This window comes from Drosophila simulans, chromosome 2L, assembly GCF_016746395.2.
Source record: "Drosophila simulans strain w501 chromosome 2L, Prin_Dsim_3.1, whole genome shotgun sequence".
Classification (NCBI taxonomy): domain Eukaryota; kingdom Metazoa; phylum Arthropoda; class Insecta; order Diptera; family Drosophilidae; genus Drosophila; species Drosophila simulans.
The window spans coordinates 23,521,268-23,545,458 of record NC_052520.2 but is presented as its reverse complement, the minus strand read 5'-3'; the positions used below and the strand labels follow the sequence as shown (position 1 = coordinate 23,545,458).

Here is a 24,191-nt window from a genome sequence, read left to right as displayed (position 1 = left end):
GTCGGTATCGACATATACTGGGAGTGTCACTCTAGCGTTAACTATAGTTAACGTAATCAGTATAATTCCGGCTCTCCTGTAAGAAAGCGGGGGGTTATATCTATTGTGCGTCTGCTTGTGTATAAACAAGGGTATAAATGTTGTGGTGTAAAAGCGAGAGGTCTTTTATCTGAGGTTGTCCTTATGGAACACCCTCCCTCTAATGGTGTTCCCTCTACACGCTCTTCTGTATAGAGTGCGGTTTGTTTATTCCCTAACCTTTTGTGGTTTTTAGATATACCTTTTCTCCTACCTCAAAAATTGGATTTTGTCTAGTAGGGTTGCACCTATCTAGATTAGCCAGTTGCGCTTTTTCGATGCTGTTTCTAATTGCCAGTCTCTGCCAGTCTCTGACCGTCGATGGCTGAGTGTAAGGCATATTTTGATTGTAAATTTGTGAATGAGTGTAGTGTCTTATTATACTCTACCGTGGCTCTCATGATGACCTCGACGGTGTCGTCAACCTTCATGTCAAATTTAATGCACATAGCTATTTCCGTTAGGGTGCTGTGGAATCATTCCATTTACCCATTGAATCTACTATGTAAAGGGGGTGCATTTACAATGTCAATGTCATATTGATTTTTCAATAACGAAGCTAGGGTCTCCGAATTGAAGGATGCCTCATTATCGCAGAATATTGTTTTGGTATTTGGAAAAAAATGGCCCTAGAAGTTAATGGCTGTATCACGGCGAACTTTGAAAACTTGTCCAGACAGTTTAAAAATAATTTCTTATCCTTGAAGTAGAGTTTATATGCAACATTTCGCCCGCATATGGGGTATTGGTGTGACACACAATTCCTGCTTCATGGGGTGCCGTTGTACTTAGGCTTGGTGCATGTCTTGCATTTTAAAACTACTTCGTTGGCGAGTTTAGACATATTTGGGAAATAGTAATATTGGCGGATATTGTTTAACAATTTCCTGGCAGTCCAGTTAGCGCGGTTGTGCTCGCACGAAATAATTTTTCTCTGTTCATTAGCATCTGTGATATTCACGAAGTCTTCGCAATGCCAAAATATTTTTGCTGGGAATTCAGTCACTAAGGCATGCTGGATGTATGCTAGTGTGGCGAGGTTGCAATAAATAGCGTTAACAACATCTATGTTTACAAACTCTTTAATAAGTCCGAACAGGGAGTCTTTATTATTAAATTGGAGAATGTGTCGGTTTTTGGTACCGAAAACTATAAAACGTCGTCGTGAAGGCTGGCTTGCTTCTTCCAGGATTATTTGATTTCTGTAGCAGGTCAAGGGTTTATCGGTGTTTCGACCGTGTAGGTCAACCACAGTTAACTGTGCACAGTTGCTGCCTCAGAATGGAGTTCGTTTTCCAAAGCATTAATTTTCTGTCGTAACAAAGCGTCGTCTACAAAATTTTCCTTTCCAGCTTATAGAACACTTTGGCGTTGCGTTCTTCGATGAATGCTTTCCGTCGTTTTATTTTAGCATTTGTATTCCTCTAGGATACAGCGAAGGTGAGAGGCTAATGGTCCTTAAAAATCTGGATCTCTCTGGTGTAATTTGGTGTAAGTAATTTTGGAATTTTCCAATAGCCCAGACGATTGCTAATACTTCATTTTGTTTGTTGCGAATTAACCTCGCAGTCTTTTAATGTGCCAGGTATCATAGTGATTGGTCGTCCCTTTTCTGATAGTATCGCGCCGATACCGCTTGATAAAGCATCGGTAGTCAAGTCAAAAAGGTGCTTAAAGTCTGGATATGTTAGAATTACATCTTCCGATGATAGAATGTCTCGCAGGCGCTAGAACGCTCTGTGTTGGTTTCATTAAATTCAACAGCGACCATTCTCACCCTTAAGTATTGAGGTAAGTGGTCTAGCTATGGAAGAGAAGTCTTTAACAAAACTTCTGTAATAACTGGCCAGTCCAAGAAAGAACCTGAGGCTGAACAAATTTTTTGGTTCGGTGTATGCTTTAATGGTGGTTGGCGTTGACAAATTTTTTCAACGGCTTGTGACTCTGTAATTGCATTCTTCCTTCTGTCAGTTATCAGCTGTTACTTTTAGCTTGCTTTAGAAAAATAGTGGGCGAAATTTTGTTTACATTTGTTTGTTTGGCGTCAATTTTAATATGGAGCCCACAAGGGAGCATTTTCGTCATATTTTACTTTATTATTTCCGTAAATAAAAAAACGCGGAGCAGGTTGCTAAAAAGTTACGAAATGTGTATGGTGATGAAGCCTTAAAAGCAAGACAGTGTCATAATTGGTTTCGCAAACTGCGTTCTGGAGATTTTTCACTTAAAGATGAGCCACGTTCAGGTCGGCCAAATGAAGTTGATGATGACCAAATCAAATCATTAATCGAATTGGATCGTCATGTATTTGAGCGTGAGATAAGAGAGAAGTGAAATATACCAAAATCAACCGTTCATTATCACATAAAAAGTCTTGGACTGGTGAAAAAGCTTGATATTTGGGTACCATATATATTGAAAGAAGTTCATTTCAAAAACCGAATCAACGCTTGTGATATGCACCTTAAACGCAATGAATTCGATCCGTTTTTAAAACGAATCATAACTGGAGATGAAAAATGGATTGTTTACAACAACGTTAGTCAAAATGATCATGGTCCAAGCATGGTGAACCAGCTCAAACCATTTCAAAAGCTTATATCCCCCAAAAGAAGGTTATGCTGTCTGTTTGGTGGGATTGGAAGGGTGTCGTATATTTTGAGTTACTTCCAAGGAACCAAACAATTCGGATGTTTACTGTCAACAATTAGACAAATTGAATACAGCCATCAAGGAGAAGCGACCAGAATTGGTCAATCGTAAAGGTGTCATATTCCACCAGGACAACGCTAGACCGCACACATCTTTGGTCACTCGCCAAAAACTGAGTGAGCTTGGGAACTCAGGGAACTTTGGATGCATCCACCATATCGCCCTGACCTTGCACCATCAGACTACCATTTATTTCGATCTTTGCAGAACTCCTTAAATGGTAAAACTTTCGGCAATGATGAGGCTATAAAATCGCACTTGGTTCAGTTTTTTGCAGATAAAGGCCAGAAGTTCTATATTTGCCAAGAAGATGCCAAAAGGTTATCGAACAAAATGGCAATTATATATTTGATTGAAGTTAATTCTAAGTTTTATTAAAAATGCATTTAATTTCTTTTAAAAAATCCGCAATTACTTTTTGGGCAACCCATATCTTTTCTGGGTCTGCTTTGGTTTCGTTTGATGTAGCAATAAAACCCAAAACTTCAACACGTTCTTTGAAGAGTTTGGTTATTTCAGGTGGCACAGACATTTAAGTACTGTCAATGTGTATGACGTAGTCAGCAGCATTTTCGGAGAAAATTATTACGTCGTCTACGTAGGCGTAACAAATTTTCCCGATTTGTTCGCATCAATCGCCGTTTTTAAGATGCTTCCTGCATTCTTCCAAGGGATAGACGGCAGAATTCATACTTTCCTCCGTTTATGGAGAAGACCGTTTTTTTGGTCTTTTCGGCCAGATAAATCTGGTGGTACCCCGATTTTAAGTCTAGGGTAAGTGTTGCCTTTCCTAATTTCGCTAAAATCATAGGAATACTTGGCATAGGGTACCGATCGGCGATAGTTCGTTCATTCAGGACGAGTTCAGGTTCCCTGGGACGAGTTCTTCTTCACAATCACTTTGCGATATGGTTTCCCTATATGGGCCTGGAAGACTCATAAGGCCATGAATTGATTAACACTAAGCACAAGTTATTGAGAGGCCGAATATTTAATATTTTAATTCGGCAGAATGTTATGTTTACATTAATAAACGGGTACTTTGCGTCTGAAAGCTTTTATTTAGAGACGGCTGATAATAATTTATTGAAAATTTTATATGTTTAGATTTTGGGGATAAAAGTTGTATATATATACTCCCTGTGTGATTTGAAGTTGTCTTAGACTTGATCAGCCCACAACATTTTTTTTTTTGTGTCGTGGAAGGAAACGTTTTCGACCATATAATAGATCTTTTATCTTTTAGCATGGTCGATCTGCCCCTGTCCGTCTGCCCATCTGTCTATCCGTCCGTATGAACATCGTGATCTTAGAAACTATAAAATCTATAAGTCGTGTTTATTTTTATCGATTTGCCAAAAATCTTTCTGCCACTTCAACTCTAACGCGCTCAAGCCGCCCAAAAATTCTATTCAAAAGTTGCAACAAGTTTTTGGGCAATCAATAAAAATTTATAAGACATATATGTCTTATATGTAAAAATGTCACAACATTTTCCAAAAATGTGGGCGTGGCATTTTTGGGCGGATGGTAGTGTCCGTCACAAAAAGTTTTTTGCGTCTATGTCTCTGGAAACTGTTGATCAGTCCTTTCAAGCCAGCTTTTGTTTGGCGCATAAAGGATTTCATCTCGTTCGCATCCCCTAGGCAAGTATCACAACAGTATTTTACATTTGGGCCCTTAGCTTGGTCATCACTTGTTCTGCCGCTAAAACCAGCGGACTTAGCCAACAAGTAATTTTTGGCCTCTCAGGTTTTATAAGAAGGCGGCCATTATTTTAAAAGCAGACAGCATTAGTACCCATATTTTTTTAAATCGGGCCCCTGTACAACAACACAAAATCAAAGCTTGCAAGCGAGCCGCAAGAGAGCAGTCTGCACGCTTAGAACTATATATTTTGTGTGAGAGCGGGACGAGACATAGGGTGCACAGTGCAGTTTATGTGCAAGTTATCCAACCCTTAAACCCTTAAAGCCATGATCAACTTATTGCGCTTCAATCAAACTGCATCAGTCAGTAAATTTCAATTCCACCATGCAGTGAAATAATTTCAGCATAAAGAGCTTTTATTCTAAACATAATTGCAAAATTCATTTCGATTTGGAAACGCCTTTCCCTAAATCAATTGTTGTAAAGTATTGGCATTTCCCTAACTTGCCTAAAATTTCGGGAATTTATCGTTTAAAGTTACTTAATTTAAATTTCGATAGTCTACAACCAACCTGAATTTTGGTTTTCCAGATCAGACCCTTTTTTTTGGGAACAATCTATAGTGAAATGCAATAGTCCAATAGCATTTCCTCAATTTCCTCATACTCAATATGAGTAGGGTCTTTTGTATACTGGGTTTTCATGGACTGTGTTTGTTTTGTGACGTATTAAAGCTTGTAAAAGTTAGGTCTTCTTCATCAGAATACTGAATATCTTTAAATTCTTTTAATAAATGTGTCAGTTTATATTTTTCTTCTTTGTTTAAAGAGTCTAGTCGGTATTTGGGTCTGAGTTAATGTCATTGTTCAATGCGTAGTTTAATTCTGCTGTAAATTGGTTTTCCTGTATAATTTCTTCAAAATTTTCAAATCAACACAACCGTTACATTCCTTTAATACCGTTCTTCCTAATAGTATATCATAAAAAAGGGAAAACAAACAAAAGCAACACCATAACTTGAGAAATGTAATCGTCTGGAACGCCTCCTTTGGATTCAATGTAAACAAATGCTCCGTAAACTTCAAGGCTAGCATCACAAAACCCATGAATTTCCAAATCTAAATCTGAGTCCAGCCCAAAATGTGAGAATGCCAACGGAATTGGCACCTGATATGAGATAATTCACGTAGAAAATGCGACGAAGAATTTCTGCTCCATCGCCAATTGGTGCATAGCACTCACACACAAGTAGGAGGTTGCAATAAATTCAACCAAGGATCGGATGGTATCCAACGCAGAATCCTTTAAACCAGAAAGTCTGTCCAGTTTGCATAGACTCCGTTGAATTTTGGAAGCTGCAAAGGCGGCAACGCAGACGACTATATCGCGGCTGATACTGGAATTGTTCGGCGTGAAATTGTCATTACGCTTGCCTATTTCCGATCGAACTATCGCCTGGAATTGCACGATAAATTCGTCGTTTCACTTAACTTGTGTTAAGTGTGAAGCGTTTTGAAAGCTTCTCGAAGCGCATCGATTTGTTCCAGCAGAGTTGAGATCGAGAGAGTTCGTCTCTCCGATCGCTCTGTAGAGCGACGAGCATAAAGATAATACTGTATGCAAACGTTTATTTAGATAAATGACAAAATAAAAGTGCAAGAGGAAAACAATAATTGTTGTACGTTAATCTTAACTATTACAATTGGCTTTATATAATGCTGCCGACTCTGTGGCCCGACAATTTGTTTATCGTGAACTTGAAGATTAAAAAAATTTGAGTTCATCATGCTTATTGATAATCCAGTCTCGAGTATACATTGGTATCTGTGATTGTTGAACATGATCTCTTTCGGAGTAGCAAACATTGCTTACGTCTCTTTTTGTTTATACTGTTATTGTTATCTCGTTATGTCTTGGTCAGCTATGTTATGATAATCAAACTCGTGTTGATGGTGACTTTCATTTGTCTGCATACGTGTTTGTCAGGGGGTGAGCGTTGAATATTATTTTTTATTGTGCTTGTGTGTAATTTTAACTATTTAGTTGCTTTCTAAGTCTAACTTATCAATAATAATAGTTGACTTATCTTCTAATTCTTTACAAAATTGTACAATACAAAAGTCGCAAAAGTTCGTCCAGGGGGGTTAAAGTGGACCACTCGTTGTGAAATCATAGTTGGCAGACCTTCTCGGCATCTCCAATGACTTTCAGTTCTATGGATCCAAAATTTACTGCTATCTGCAGAGTATCGCTTGTGGGGCTAGGCTGAGCAGATATTCAATTCGTCTGATAAACGAACTAAGGCTGCACGGCTCTAGAGGACTGCAGCACTTGGCGTATTTGTCGAAGAAGTTGGGATAATGCCATCTTAGTTTTATTTGATTGTAAAACGTTTTTAGATATATAACGGTCAGTCTTGTATTTTTTTTAAGCGGGTTACTGATATTTGTCGACAGTATGTCGAAGGTTATGTCTTATGTCAAACTGTGCACTTTGATATTTTATTTTCTACCTTAGTCGCGTTTTCACTTTGCGAAGCGGACGATTAATTAAGGTATATAATAAGTACACACAGGTTCTTGGGGAGGATACCGATTGAGTCACTTTTATTGCAAAAAATACCGACATACTTTGTTCGCAAGCACAATCAATGATAACTAGGTCATTCAGGTAACCTTTTCGCTTGGGTTTCAAAGGACTACGAATTTACTTGGACTTTCTTTTCGGTATCCTACCGGCCGCACATATGGAATATTTAGGTATTTAATGTCATAAAAAAATGTACATTTTATTACTTCAAGCGCTGATTATAAAAACAAGAAAGAATGCTATAGTCGAGTTCCCCGACTATCAGATACCCTTTACTCAGCTAGTGTGAATGCGAAGGCGAAATTCCATAATTTTTCTGGGATATCGATAGATATTGGGAAATAAAATGAGCAAAAAAATTAAAACTTGATCCAAAGTGTGGGCGTGACCGTTTGGGCGGCTTTAGGGCGTTAGAGTGGGCGTGGCAAAAAGTTTTTTTTTTTGCTAATAAAATTTTTGAGTCATGCAGCCGCCAAAACTGTGCAGTAGACTAATCTCATACTCTTTAATATTGTAAGCCGAATTGGTCAGTGGTAGCAGTTGCATAGTGCAAACCGCTGTTCTCGCACGCATTTATCTGTACGGCGCTCATTCCTTGTTTGTTGTTGTTAGCCACCTACGTTAAGCTTGGGCGCTGCATTTCGGCTGTCTGTCCCGCCAATTGCCTTTTCTTCGTGTTTCGGAAAAGACTAAGCTTGTGCATTCGATATAGCTCTTTGTCGGCCCTAGCTGCCGTAAACAATTCGCAAAATAAACAGTGTCGTAAAATAAACAAACTTTCTTCGGCTTTTTATTATTCGCAACAGCTATTGAAAAAGCTCAATAGCTAAACAAAAATAATGAAAAAATATCCAATATTTTATTAAAAATGTGGGCGTGGTAGTTTTAGGCGGTTTTAGGGCGTTAGAGAGGGCGTGGCAAAAAGTTTTTTGGCAAATCGATAGAAATTGACAGAACAAAAATTTTTCAAAAATTTGAGGTGGCTGTTTTGGGCGGTTTCGAGAGTTAGGGTGGGCGTGCCAAAATGTCTTTTTTCAAATCAATAGAAATTTACAAGATTAATACAAGTGTGAAAATATATCTAATAGAGTAGGAGTTGCAACTTGGGTCAACAAACTTGCGCAGTGTTTTTGTCACTAAAATATGTATACTGAATCTCAACCTTCTAGCTTTTACAGTTCCTGAGATCTCGAAGTTCATAAGGACAGACGGACATGGCTAGATCGACTCGGCTTTTGAGCCTGATGAATAATATATATACTTTATATAGTCGGAAACGCTCCTTCTGCCTGTTTCATACTTTTCAAGGAATCTATTATACGCTTTTACTCTACGAGTAGGGGTATAATTTATATCATGTTATAGCAATACATTTACATTTACATTTTTGTTAGCGATAACAAAGCTTTCCATTATTTTAGGGTTTGTGTCTTGACTATGAGTCTTCTGAAGAGTGGAGTGGCTTTTCAAAAGATCGGCTTAAGTTTTTCATATGGAGAATAAATATGTAACTTTTGAAAATTATAATTATCTTTTTCACATTATACCTACCTATTTACTATAGTTATAAAATACCCTCGCCTGTCGTTATGGATATACGAATTGAAGCTGAATAAATTGTCTGATATGGAAAAAAGCAACACTGAAGCTAGATAGTCGAAAGTCATGCATCGAATGGGAGAAGAGAAATTAAGCATTTGTCTGATGTTTTTTTTTTTGGATCGCCAACACATCTTGATTTGGAATGGGGAGATTATGTATGGTCGGGTGAGCAACAACTGAAATTCAATATCTGCTTAGTGGTTCCTTCCGCGCGTGTTTTTTTTTATTTAAGATTAATAAACTTCCAAACGAGTTCCAAACGAGGTTAAGGAACCCACCTTCTAACGAGTACCAGAACCTGGGACTATCCTTGAATACACACCATATCAGCTCTTGTGGCAAGATCACTATTACCATTGCAGGTTGTATTCTACAAATTTAAAAAATACATTTATTAGGGAGTTCCAGACGCAAAGGGAAACAAAATTATGTTGTATCAGTTTATCAGCATCCACGCCGCTTACCAATATGAGATCATAAAACAGTTGACGATTAAGTTAAAGAGTGGCTTGCTGAGAAGATCATTCAGCCGAGTACCTCTGAGTAAGTGTCGCCAGTAGTTTTGTTATCGAAGAAAAGTGGAAAGAAGATACTATGCTGCGACTACCGAAAGTTAAACGTAAAGATTATCAGGACAACTTTCCGATAGCTCACAAGAGATCATTCACTACTTTGGATCTAACAAACGGATTCTTCCACGTTCCGATTGAACCGGGCTCTCGAGAGAATACATCATTTGGGCCCAATCTGGACAGTTTAATTTCCTGTATGTTCTGTTTGGCATGTTCATGGCAGTTCTAATGGAGCTCATTGCCACCAACTTTGTCGTTGTGTACATGGACGACGTAATAATACTTAATCAGGACATAGAAGAAGGAATTGCAAAGTTAAAGGAGGTTATAGGGACGTAGAATGCGCACATTTTTATAGAATAATCACATAGAAAAAATATAGATGTAAGAGAAAATAATTAATTAAACAGAAATGAAGAAACATAAAATTCATTAAGAAAATAAAGATCAAACGATGAAGTAAACAGAATTAAAGAAACATAAAATAAATATAAAAAATAAAAGACAAATCATGAAGTAAAGAAAAATAATAACATACAACATTTGAATTCAAACACGCTGCAAGTGAGGGCCACACTGGCTAAAAAGTGGATCGGACACAAAAAAAAAAATTAGTCGAGATATACGGTGACACCACACCTCGCCAAACCGCTATATAAAGCGGACCACAGACCTTTCTCAGGTCGTCATTTAAAATGCCTAGCAAAGAACTCGATACTTGATAGACCTCCGATTCTGCGAAGAGTAGGAGTTGTGCACAAAACAAAAAGATGGGCACTTGAAGAGGATTTCCTTACAATAGATTTCTAGTAGTAGCCACATAGAGGAGGTCGTAAATGTACCTACCCTTGTCTATACATACACACCTACAGACCTGTATAAGAAGGTCCTGCAATTATTATATCAATTACTCCTCAGTCTTCCTCGGGAACGAATTATTTTGTTAGCCCGACATCACGCCCATCTCATTCTCTCTTGTTTCACAGTGGCTTCTGTTTTAATAATACTTACAATTAACGTAAACGTTAAAACGCTTGCTAACTGAAGGAGGTATTCCATTAGATGCGATGCAATTGTATTCTCCCATATCGGAACGGTGCACATTTGTTAAGACCAGCCTTTCTCCTTCCACCGACTTAAGACCTGCAAGGTTCAAATTATTTTAATTTTTTTTAAATTAATTACGTAGTTTTTAACAACACTTATAACAATAAATATAAAGAGGGAATGCTAAAGTCAACATCCCCGACTAACAGATACCCGTTACTTAGCTAGTGAAAATGCGAACGGGAAATTTCATAATCTTTCTGAGATATCAATAGATATTGGTAAACATAACGAAAAAAAAAAACTTTAAAATTGTTCAAAAGTGTGGGCGAGGCAGGGTTGGGCGATTCATAATAATTTCGATAGAAATTGACAAGACTAATAAAAATATGATAAAATATCACGTTTTGATAAAGTGTGGGCGTGGCAGTTTTGTGCCGCTTGTGGGCGAAAGAGTGGCCGTGGCAGCATGGGTCAACAAACTTGCGCTGTGTCTATGTCTCTGAAAACTGTATGCTTAATCTCAACTCTCTAGCTTTTAAAATTCCTGAGATCTCGACGGACGGACAGGCAGACGCACATGGCCAGATCGACTCGGCTATTGATCCTGATCAAGAATATATTTACCTTATATATATAACGCTACCTTCAGCCTGTTATATACTTTCTTTCGAAACTAGTATACCCCTTTACTCTACAGCCAATGAGTTTAAAAAAAGTATTTTTTTTTATATCTCACGAAAATAACCACCGTTTTGTGTCGAAACTTTGGAACTTTTACTTAATAGTACTTAATAGGCAAAGTGGAATAAAAAATAAATAACAGATCGGAAATATATATAATGTATATTTTATATAGAATTTAACATTTGATATTTCTGAGTTATATTTTCATCTTCTCCTCTGATGAGTTCTTAAAAACTAACCAACTTATTTTGAGAACATATTATTAATAGATGTCATGCTCATAATTCGTACTTCATATCTAATATGCACCGCCTGAGCTTCCTTAACAGCTTATTCCTGAGATCCTTGTCGCCTGAATGTGTACAAACCTTACCTTATGGACCTCAACCTCGTTAGCATTCCATAGAGATTATTATTATAAGTGGATCATAGAACTTGGATATTGTCGACGATGGGTTGATGTACGGTCGGTATTTGAAAAAAATTAAATAGAAGTTTATATGAAGCTGGGTCCCAGGGGAATCACATTCACAGAATCACAGATTCGATGCACGATAGCTTGAATCCCGTGATTGCGCAAGAATATCGACTGCCTTTTCAGAAATAATGGAATATTCTCCGATGCCAGAAAGAGGTTTGAAATCTTCTATGATTCCAGTTGACTAGCTAAGCAAGAAACTATAAAGTTTAGCTGAGAGGCTGAATCTAAAATTGCTCGGTAAGGCACAAGTGCTCCAATTCTGTTTCTTACGTAAATTAAGCAGTTGAACAAGTAATAGATCGGAAATACTATTTTTTGTGGTGCTTTTTTGAGCGGTGCTTCATGCGACAATATCTGCAGTAAGTCGACTTTCATTACTTCAAACTATGCCCCTTGCACACATAATTAGGGCATAGGTGTAAAGGTATTGAAGACTTGAACTGCTTCGATTTGACATAGCAGCGATGCGAATTCTTCATATGTAAAGCTGTTTTCACCAATAACTCGCTTAAGGTGATGCTTCACTGATCTTACACCGGCTTCCCATAAACCTCCCATGTGGGGGCTTCCCGGGGGAATAAAGTGCCACTTGATGCCTTCATTTTCTAGTGTAGGTGCTAACTCATTATTGTTTTTAATGGCAGCTACAAATTCTTTGTCCAACACTCTTGAAGCTCCCACGAAGTTTGATCCATTATCTGAGTATAGGTTCTCACTCTTGCCTTGTCTTGCAAAGAACCGTCGAAGAGTCTCCAGGAATTTGTCTGAGGAAAGGTCGCTAACAGCTTCCAGATGTATCGCTTTTGTTGCCATACAAACAAATACACAAATGAATCCTTTATACGTTTTTTGACCTCTTCCCTTTGAGCAGCGAATCTGGAACGGTCCGGCGTAGTCGATTCCAGTATTTTGAAACGAGTAATCAGCCGTTTCTCGATAAACTGGTAAACTTCCCATCAGTTGACTGGACATCTCTTGCTTGTATCGTATGCAAATTAAAATTGTTACTCTTTATTTATTTAAAAAAATAAATTTTATTTTTTATTATTTAACTTTTATTCGGTGATAAACTTTTTCACTTATACTATTACGAGACACTTTGTTGGTAGCTTATCTTTAGCTTCAAGCTGTTGACGATCTCGTCCCGATTCAGACTGATCTTCAAATTCCAAGTCCTAATCCAATCAACCTCGGCCAGAAGCTTTTCTTTTGGAAAATTACCGAACTTTCGATAAAAGCTTTATGCTGAAATTATTTCACTGCATTGTGAAATTCAATTATGCTGGTCGATGCAGTTTTTGATTTATGCGCAATAAGTTGGCAGTGGTTTGGTCTCCAAGCGGAAGCTGTGTTTACGTTAAGTTTGGGTTGCTTATATTAGCGGGTAGCTGAGTGCTGGCAAAGGCAATGACAAAAACAAAGACAAAGGAAATGCCGACGAGATTGAAAATTGAAATTTGTTTATAAACTGTGGAAGGGATCTATGTTCATGGGTTGGATAACTTGCATACAATACATTCCCTTAAATATTTCTTTAAGGAATTTTGTATGCCAAATATCTAGAACTCCCTCTGAATATAAGTTCTCATAATGTTAATTCCGCCATGCAGAGTTTCTTTATGAGCATCCTTTGCAATTAACCAAGTCAAATGTGACTTATCCAGTATAATTGGATGTTTTACATTATAGGGTATCATTGCGTTTTGCAATCGTCCACCAACTCGAAGTACGCCATAACTATCCAAAAACGGATTTAGCTCTTTGGGTCTAATGGTCTTTTGTTTTTGAGTAGTCTGACTTCGTGTCCAAAATCCAGCTGTTGTTGTATCTTTACCACGGCAATCTTTGCTAGCTTTAATTCCTCCACCGTAAGATGTGACGGCTGCTGCGATTTTCCTCTCAGCTTTGTTATGAAGCGTAATACATACGCCACTACTCTAAGAAGTTTGCCGATCGATGAATACTTCGATAAAAGATTATTTTGAAGATAATCGGATTTTATCAATGCGGATACCACAACAATTTCCGATTCCATTTGAATGGGCCAGTGTTGTGCATCTATAGCTAGCCCATTCGGCCCTCACCACCAAATTTCACAGATTTTAAGAGCTTGCGGTGATATCCCTCTTGAAGCCACGTCTGCTGGATTGTCTTCCGATTTAACGTAGTTCCATTTGACATTGGGAATTAGTTTCTTGATTTCTTCTACTCTAGTTCTGACGAACTTATCCTTGCTGCGCTTGTTCTGTATCCAAGCAACAGTAATTTGCGAATCACTCCATGCATGCGTTGTGATCTTGTTGCTCCATATAGCCAGCACCTTCGCTAATAACTTTGCTAATAAATGCGCAGCACATAATTCCAACTTTGGAATTGTTTTCCTGTTTTTTATAGGATTTACTTAGCCTTTTGCTGCTAGCAAAGTAACTCTGCCGCCTACTTTTGTATATACAGCCGCTGCATATGCTTTCTCTGATGCATCGCGGAGTCCATGTAGCTCTTCTAAACATGATAGACCTTTAGCATATTCCATCCACCAGTTAGCTAAGTTGGATTCCAATTAAACGTCCCAAGTCATCGGTAACTTCCACAGTTCCTGAATGAAACATTTGCATTGAATCGTTACAGGTGCCAACCATCCTAGTGGGTCGAATATTCTGAACAGCTGTGATAACACTAACCGCTTTGTTATGCGTGTTAGCATTGGGTTTTCTGCCGAAAACGTAAATGTATCCTTCTTCGTATCCCATTGAAGTTTCATTCTCCTCAATGCAGATTTTCTCCGTAGCACCGTCGTTCTGAATGTCGGCTAAAATACGTTCGTCATTTGCAACCCATTTTCGCAGATGAATGCCGGCCTTCACCATCACTTGTCTCAATTTCCTTCCTAGCACTCGTTGACTGTGTCTGCTCCAGTTATGAAGTCATCCATATAAAAGTCGTCTCTAATTGTTTATGCTAAGACGCTATCCTCTTGGCAAAAGCGATCTGCCAACTCTCGTAGACATCGGACTGCTAAGAAAGGTGCTGCCGATGTGCCATAAGTTACGGTTGTTAGCTTAAACTCACTGATCGGCAATTTTGGATCATCTCTCCATAGGATATATTGGTATTCTTGGTCTTTCTCAGCAACCTTTATTTGGCGACACATTTTTTCAATGTCAGCTACCATAACATATTGCCACTTGCGCCATTTAATTAGAATATCGAATATATCCTTTTGAATCTTAGGACCAGCTATAATAACGTCATTTATGCTTAGTCCATTTGTCGCCTTTGCGGATGCGTCAAAAACTACTCGTAGCTTCGTAGTTAAGCTTCCAGGCCTGATGATTGCTTGATGGGGTAAATAGTATTTACCTTTGCCCGTTGTCTTTACAGATTCCATATGTCCCATCTTAAGGTATTCTTTCATGAATTCGTTGTATGCAGCCCAGTTCTTTGGGTTTCTTTGAAACTTATTTTCCATTTCCATAAGCCTTGCCATTGCCTGTTCGCAAGAGTCTCCCAGCTTTGCCTCTTTGTGGAATGGAATTGAAACCACAAATCTGCCTTCCTCGTTGGTGACAGTTGTTTCTTTGAATTTTCTTTCGCATTCTGCATTGTCTGTAATCGTATCCTCGGCTTCATCTTCCAATTTCCAAAAGCGTTCCAGGTCCTTTAGATTTATTGTTGTAGTGGCACTTATTATTTTTTGCTTTGCAGCTCGAGTTATATTTCCGGACACAATCCATCCAAATCTGGTTTTTATTTTCTCCATTATACTCAAGGGAAATAGATCCACACCTATCACCATGTCAATTCAGCTTGGCTCGTTGAATTGTGGATCTGCTAGCCTGTAGCCCTTCCACTCTTTGTTGATATTAATATCAAACTTTTTGCTGGGAAGGTTCTATGGAGTGTTGGTGCTTTCGTTGATGTTTTAAAGCTGCTGGGAATTTTTGGTTTGATCGTCAGGTGGACGCTATTTTTGGATAATTGACTCCTTATTCTGGGAATCCTTAATATTTGTGCTGCTTCCTCTGAAATCAGCGTCTTCTGGGATCCACCGTCAATAAGCACCCCCAACTCGTTGTAACCTCCAGCTTTGTTTTTCACTAAAACAACAGCTGTAGCCAATAGTGTGTCTTGGCCTTGCTTGAGGCTATTCCTGTTGATACTGCGTTTTGTGTCTTCGTGAAGAAGGCTGTTGTGTCCTTTGGAGCATCGATTGCATGTAATTTCCTTTCTGCAGTCGGTAGCATTATGCTTTCCAAAGCATCTAAAGCACATGCTGTTCTTTTGAACGAATTCTTTTCTTTTTTCGATTGATTGTGCTCTGAATATGAGACACTTTATCATATCGTGGCCATCCTTAGAGCAAAAGGCACACGATCTAGCTTGCACTTTTCTTGTAGCAAGCTGAGCGGTATTTTTCGTAATGGCATTTACTGAGTTGTTTTGTTGCTCAATAAACTCCAGTACGTCTTGCAAGGACTGTATAGCTCTTGCCTTTTTTACGTGCTGTTCATAGAGCTGTAAGGCTTCTGGCGAAAATTTCCGCAGTAGAATTTCTGCTAAAATTACGTCAGCAGAGCTTTCTATTTTTCCTTTTTCCTTTATGATGAATATGCTCTCAGTCGCAGTATCCAAAAACTTCCTTAAGCTTTTCTCATCATGGGGCAGCACTCCAGTTCCATTAATATGTTGAAGTGTTGGGAGAATATTTTTCTGCTATTCTCATAGCGTTTGCAGATAAGCTCCCACGCTGCTGTATAGCTAGCCGCTGATCCCGTTATCAAATGGCTAACCACCATTTGAGCTTCTCCTTTTAAGTAGGCTCTTAAATATGCCAGCTTCCTTGTGTTGCTGAGATCCTTCCTGTTGTCTATTAGCTCAGAGAACAGCTCGTTAAATGTTGGCCATTCCTTCGCATTTCCATTGAACGTTGGAAGGTCCACTTTTGGGAGTTCTGGCACGTCGTAGTTGGAACTTTTGAACTGTTCCAACTTCATTTGAAGTACCATCTCTAGTGCGGAAACTTCAGATTGCAGAATGTCTGCCTCATTTTGATCAAAGGCAGTTCTGTCATACTTGTTTTCAAGCAGTTTCAGTGTGTCCGTCACGTTGGACCAATGACTTTTCATAATTGCCAGCTGCTTGACTAGTTCAATCTCACTTGAACTATCTAGGGCTCATCTGTGGCCTCACCCTGTCCGCTCTTCTATCCACCAGTTGAACCAGATTATCAACTGGACTGGAGCTCCGAGCTGATGCGGTATCAGATAATTTTGATCCTCTTGGTATATTTATTTCTTAAAGTGTTTCTACCTTTAATAGTGACTCCTTGTAGGCCTTGATAGCATCCATAGTTTTCATAAATATTTTATCATTAAAATATTGATGATCGCCAACTCCCAATTTTACCAGCGCATTGTTGTTAGTAGTAAATCGGACTACCAATACATCTATTGCTGATATAGATGCCTTTTCCTTGATGGCTTGCAGAATTTTGTTCTGCAGCTCTCCTTGTTCTTGCATCAATTTCACAGATCTTTCCGACAACATTTTGGGAAAACAATCACTGTGACTTTTTTGTGCTTTCTGCTTGTATTCTTTGGCGTTATCCGTTGGAGGATTTTTTGATTGGTCGCCCTAGTTGACCTAGCTGTGCCTCGACTCACAGCTGATTGATCAGCCAAGGAAAAGCAAGAACACAATGATTCACCTTATAGTCCTAGTACTTTAAGGCTTGGTCTTTTATTCTGTGTTTCTTACCACTGGTGGGGGAAAACAACAGAATTTCTCGAAGGACCAAAATGTTCACACTATAAACTTGTGCGTACACTTAATGTGTTCAATTCGGGTGTTTGAATCTAACTGACTCGCTGCTGCGAGGGCTTCGCCTTTTATTCATTCTTATATAGGTCCTTATCATCTAATTAAATCATGCAGCGCTTGTAAGACGCCGCAGTCTGCGTTTGTAAATGCAGCTGAGTTTTATACTTAAATCTATGTTTGAGGCCTATGACCGCGCTAATTATCTCCCGCGTGGTCATATCTCTTGACACTCCGGCAATGGGCCGCTGCAATCGTACTTGTCTGTAGTTGCCACTTATACTGTCCCGTGACATGTTTATTGCAGCCCATAAATAGAACATATTTATAGTTTGCCTACTAATCATGTCTAAACACATATTTAGACACAAGCAATGCCCCATAGTTGACATCCATATTGGTCTTAGAACTGTGTTGTATAACAGCTCCTTGTAGTCCAAACTTAGTGGAGAGCCACTAAGCCAGTGAAACCTACTGACTTCCAGCTTCAAATGCGTTTTCTTGGCTTCAATGTGCTTACACCAAGATAATCTTCTGTCGAGATGAACTCCGACTCCGACTCCGAGTTGGGACGTGTAATATTTTTTTGCCGCTTTCGTTTAAAAACCTGAAGGTTTTAACCTGAAGCTTAGTATCTAGAATTTTTCCTCTTCTTAGAGGTATAACTTGAAAATTATTATTTCCGATAAGCTAAACTATTTTATTAACCAATGCGTTCGTAGTAATCTCTCGGATGTATATTGGTGGAGGCTTTGGTTTTTGAGATACATTATCTGTCGTTTTATTAGCTTCCTCGATTGCGTTTTCTGCTAGCAGTGCAAACTTGTTTTTATTGTTGGTAGTAGTAGTTTTTTTTTCGCTACCACAATTTATTTTGGCTCTATTACCTGTTGTGCGTTGCGGACTCTGTTTACGAATTACAAAAACGTAGCGATCCATACCAGTCTGCATGACCGAATTCGGGCGGTCACTTATATTGCTCTTTGACTCACATACCATAAATCGGTAATTGTAGCTGTTAGTTGTTTTGTTTGCAATGCAAAAGCCGGTGAGGCCGTTGACTGAATCGTTTGAGTTGAAGAGACTGTTGCGGTTGTTGTTGTTGTCGATGCGATTGCAGTTTTGAGAGAGGCAACTGCTGGTAGTTACTGCAGCTAGGCTTAAGAGAGTAGGCTTGCCTACAATGGTTAACGGAGTAAGTGTGTAATTTTTTGTTGGTTGCGGCCTTGGAAAACTCGCTCTTTGCTCCAAGATTTTGGAACTGTGCTTGACAACGACGGAGAGCAAGAGTGCGTTCTCTGGGAGGGCTTGAGCGTTTCCATAGAAACGAAAGAGAAAGCGGATTGAAGCGAGTCGACGCTCGTCTTCACGTTGACGTTGCTCACGAATTTCGCTTTGCATTTTAATTTCACTGATTTTGTGATTTATTGATTTGTTGATTATACATTAATTGAAGATCAGCACGAAACACGTCTGCACTCGCTGAATGCATTTTCTAACTAACCTTATATTTTACACCAAAAGTCAATATCTGCTTTAATGTGGGCACAATGTATATGTCTATATCTTCCGTCCTTTGGTCGTAGATCACTGCTAGACAAACTTTTCCCACAATGTCTTGTCTGTTGCCATCGTCTGCGCTCACTTTTAATGAAGTTTTTTGAAATAGAATGTTTTCTATTAAAAAGTGCTGAGCCAACCTGCCATCTATGCAACTAACAGCCGCCCCTGAGTCCTACAGCCCTTTTACAGGACGGTGAAGCAACTGTACCGCCAAAAATGGGACGAGCTGTACCGGTGCTGGCTGACAATATAAATGTGGTTGTTGGTGCTATTTGCGCCCTTGCCAAGCACGACCTGTACCAACTCCGGAATGCCGTCAAGAGATTGGATGCCGGAACGGATTCCTGCGCTAAATTCTCTTTGGTGCCGAAGATAGTGGCGGCCCTCAGTGGCCTAATTCATAAGGCGCTTTCCATCTTTTGCACTCCAAGCCCCTTTACTATCAATAAAATCTGATCAGCCTAACTGAGCCTTAAACTCTGACCAATAACTTACCCTCTGCTGGCCACGCTGCCGCCAGTGACCAAGAAGGGAGATCGCTGCTTTGGGAAGAAGCACTATGTAATTCCAGAGCCTGGCGCGATATACAGATCCACTAACTTGACATTAAATTTCACAGTAATTTAAATTTATTTGTATCTTTGTGGCCAGGCTGTAGCCAGGGTACCGCCACTCACCAATCCGCCATTCTGTGCAATGTTGAGCTAATAAGCTTTTTTATTAGATGTTTTTGAGCAATTAAAATACCAGGTTTTTGTATAGCGATTTCGTACGATAAGTTTTATTGGTGTAGCGAACAAGAACTCCATCGATACGATAAGTACGAAAGCGATTGATAATGAGTGACTTAATTGCAGAGCGAAAACAGCAGAAGGCTAGGCCAAAGGTGCAAGTACGAGAGAGAGTACAAGAGAGAGAGAGAGCTCGTGAGAGAGGGGAGCTGAGGTACAGCTGAGGTGCCACCATTGTAAAGGTCGAAGAAATAATGTTAATGAGATGCAACAATTTCCGCGCAAAGCTACGAGAGTTAAAGTTACCCAAAACAGGTAAAAAAAAGCGATCTACAGGATAGACTCCTTACTCAATTTAGTATTCTGGACGCAGACGATAACAGCTATTTATTCATTTTCGAAAATGTTCAGATTAAGGCTTTTTGGGTCACGGCGTTACTGGTTTCAGATCTTTCAAAACATGTGTGGAACATTTTTGAAAGGCAGGTTTCCAGTTTGATTTAGAAAAACGTGCATCGGTACAAAGTCTCCATAATACCGTACACACAACCAGTTACTTTTTTCAAATGTTCAAGTGTGTCCTCCTCCTTAAGAAAGTTGTATACAGTTTTTCGCCCGATGCTCATCTGAAATATCCATTGATATAAAAAGGCGTTTCCGACCATATAGAGTGATCTGGTCATGTCCGTCAGTCTGTCTGTCCGTATGATGGTCGAGATCCCAGGAAATAAAAGCTAGAAGGTTGAGATTCAGCATACAGATTCTAGACACATAGACGCACCAATGTTCCCACGCCTACTCGAACTGCCACAAATCGCACAAATCTGTCACACCTACGCTTTTGAAAAACGTGTTGATATTTTTTCTTGTAAATTTCTATCGATTTGCAAAATAAAACCAAAAAAAAAAAAACACGCCCACATTTTTTAACCATTTTCTGATGTTTTTTACAAAATTTTAGTCTTGTATATCTCTATCGAATTGCAAAAAAATTATTTTTGCCACGCCCGCTCTAACACCCTAAAACCGACCAAAACTGCCACGCGCACATTTTTGAAAATTTTTTCGATATATTTTTATAATTTTATTAGCCCACAATTTGAAACAATTTTTAAATTTTTTCTCATTTTATTTCCCAATATCTATCGATATCCCAGAAAAATGATGAAATTTCGCCTTCGCATTTACACTAGCTGAGTAACGGGTATCTGATAGTCGGGAACTCAACTATGGCATTCTCTCTTGTTTTGTTTGCCATTGCGTCTGAAACAAAATAATCTACAAAGCTTTCTTCGTTTAGGTTGACAGTAGGGTTTCTTCTTTCCTTTGCGCAAATTGATCTAACTTGTTTGGAATAAATCAATAGTTATAAATGACTCCGCTTTACATTCAAATGATTGCATCCGGGTAAATATTTCAATGTGAATAAATACCACTGACTGCACAGGAGAATCGAGAGCGGGAGCTAAAGATTCAACTTCATCTAAATAGCTGTTATATCGTTCATGAAATGAAAATGAACGATATCAATCTGGTAAACGAACGAACGATATCTGGTTTTATATTGTTATAAGTCTTGTAAAATTGTATCGGTATACCAAAAAACTCTTTAACCCCCTTCTTACAAAAAATCTATCTATATCACAGAAAAATTATGAAATTTTGCTGAGTAACGGGTATGTGATAGTCGGAGAACTCGACTACAGCATTCTCTCTTGTTTGTCTATGCGTCTGGAACTCCCTTCACGAAATAGTCTATTAAGCTTTCTTCGTCTAGGCTTAGCTATTTCCATCAATACGTACAAATAAATATTCATGTAACGCATTCTTCTAACTCCTGTATGCAATGATTTACCTTCTAAATATTTCAGTGTAAATAAGGACAACAGACTGCACAAAAGAAGCGGGGCTACAGATTCAACGTCTAAACTAGATTTTTTCTTTTAAAAGAAAATAAATATTTGCAATAAATTTGAAATCAATGACGACAATATATACAGATGCCACATAAATGATCCGAAAATATAAGAATGCTTGACTTATGACTTCATGTACAACACATTTTTTATTCAAGGTTTTTCTGTTAATGTTGCCAAAATAATAACTTCGTACTTCAATATAAACTGTACACAAAATACGAGTTCTATAGTATGGCACCCCGAATACTTATTAACAAACTGAAAAACAATGTAACGTCTGTGTAATAGTCGACGCATTGGACTATAGCATTGGACGTAGCATAATAACCTGTTTTATCTCTCCCGTCCGTGCGTAGTATTATTTCCTTTCCCGCCTCACGCCGCCACAGTACTTTTGGTCTTGGAACGCCTGTCACACTGCACAAAAGTGAAATACTTCCACCCTCTTGACAGACGCCTTCCTCTGGATTATGTTCTGGGTGGTTTAAAATATCTGGAGGTACAACAACATCTAAATATCCCGACTGCAAAACAAAGAAAATGAAAAGTATTAGATAAAAAAATGTTATATTACGGTAGTCCACGTGGTGACGAAACGCACCAGGAGGTAGTGGAATGGCGAATACCATATGTAGACGGTAAAAAAAATGGGCTTTTTGTTATCTAATTACACTTCAATACAAACAAGCATACCACGACTTAAAAAATATAGTATGGGTCTGGAAAAAGACCAATTCAAATTATGCAAAAGCAAAAGTTTATAAAATGGGAGCTGTAAGAAGGAAAAGCTGGTGAATTGTTAATCAAATCTGTTTAAAACAAGAGTTTGAAGGAAATCACGTAGGTCAGCATAATCACAAAACCCTAATGACATCACAATCTTAAATACTTTAGCAGACTAATTATTTGAATTAACCTGCTGAATGTATCTTTCAGAAGTGCGTTTGTTTGATTGAGTAATGTTTTTGTTAATTTTTATAACGGTATGCTAAGATGCACTTACAAGGCTCTTCATAGGATCTGTATTTACTTGGCACATATAACTTCCGGAGTCGTTTATCTGTACACGAGATATATGGAGTTTCCAAGTATTGTGACCGTTATGTGTTACAGATAATCTTGGATTTAGTGAGACCATGTGAGTGTGTATACCAAGTATGGCCTTTGAATCAGATTTTATCCATGCAACCTGAAATTATTCAAAGAAAAGGAATGAATCGTTTTCCATACCATAATTAATTCCATTACTCGTTGAGTAAAAGAGTACACTAGATTCGTTGAAAAGTATGTAACAGCCAGAAGGTTCCGACTATATAAAGTAATAAAAAAAAGTATATATTCTTTATCAGGATCAAAAGCCGAGTCCGTCTGTCTCACTATAAAAGCTAGAAGGTGGTGATTAAGCATGCAGATTCTAGACAAAAGTAAGCAGCGCAAGTTGGTTGACCCATGTGGCCACGCCCACACAAACCGACACGACCACATTAAAATAGGTGTTGATATTTCTTCACATTTTTCTTGTAAATTTCTATCGATTTGCCAAAAATCTTTTTGCCACGCCCACAATATTTAAAATTTTCCTCATTTTGTTTACCAATATCTATCGATATCCCAGAAAACTTATAAATTTTGCGTTCGCATTCACACTAGCTAAGTAACGGGTATCTGATAGTCGGGAAACTACCCTATAGCACTCTCGCTTGTTATTTTTCTGGTGATATGCGGTTGGTATGGTTTGCCCCGGTTGACTCGGTCAGTTGGGTCAATCTCCGAAATCTAACTAGGAAACGAGTAAAGCTCAAGTAACATGTAAGCATGGCCGTTTTATGGAGTACTTAGTACACCCAAAGACACTAGAATAACAAGATGCGTAACGGCCATACATTGGTTTGGCAATATGCAGTCACTTTTTTGGTGACGGCCAAAATTGCTCTTTGTCCGCTCGCTTACGCTGAGAGCGTAAGAAATCTAAACATAGAAATTACTTGCTTGCGTGAGTAAAAACAATAGACGAGAACGTGTATATGTGTGCGTACTTGTGCTAGAAGACGATTTTCGGGCCGAAATAAATTCTGATCGAAGAAACGAATTTACATGTTTGGAGTTTTGGCAAATTTCCTAGCAATATATTGAAAGAAAATAATAAATAACAATTTATGCTGTGACTATTATAATTTTAAAGTTTTTTTTAATTCGTTTGTTAAAATCGTTGCTCGAATCAGCTACCGTTTACATATTTATGTTGATAATTAATTATGTGTAATATATATAACCTTCATTATTTACTTAAAACCATAATGAGAAAGCACTTCTTTAATTTTTGCACTGCATGCATTGCTCAATAATAAACTTTTTTGCTGGCTTAGAGACTCAGACAAGTTACAAATAAAAAGATGATTTTACTGGAGCTTGTGCTCTTTAATCAATGAATCTTCAGAACGAACTTAAAAGCTAACATAAAATTGTCCCGTTATCCGCACGCTTGATTGCAGGTCTGTCATTAATATAAATCGCTCTGCTGTGTATTGCAGTGCTCCACGACTCCAGCGTGGAGCTCTTGAGCGCACGAGCTAATCGTGGACAGTTGATAGAACGTGGCCCCTAGTTCTTGACGGTTCGGAATTCTCCACCACATTATTCTCTAATATTAACAACATGTCATTGTGTGCCACAGGAAGAATGGTGACTTTGGGCTCGGGCTCGGTGGACTACTTGATCTAACCAATCTCCATGGTCCAAAATG

General features: G+C 38.5%; 1 protein-coding gene across 4 annotated transcripts in view; it reads right to left on the bottom strand.

Annotated features, from left to right (window-relative positions):
- Positions 1–24,191, bottom strand: part of LOC27206899 (lachesin) — a 221,245-nt gene that overhangs the window by 128,448 nt on the left and 68,606 nt on the right. For all 4 annotated transcript variants that reach the window (XM_039298586.2, XM_039298587.2, XM_039298588.2 and 1 more), the window contains 3 exons: positions 22,452–22,637; positions 21,777–21,972; positions 10,215–10,346 (listed from right to left, as the gene is read on the bottom strand). In XM_039298586.2, the coding sequence (XP_039154520.1) occupies positions 10,215–10,346; positions 21,777–21,972; positions 22,452–22,637 (514 nt within the window). The remainder of the gene's footprint in view (positions 1–10,214; positions 10,347–21,776; positions 21,973–22,451; positions 22,638–24,191) is intronic.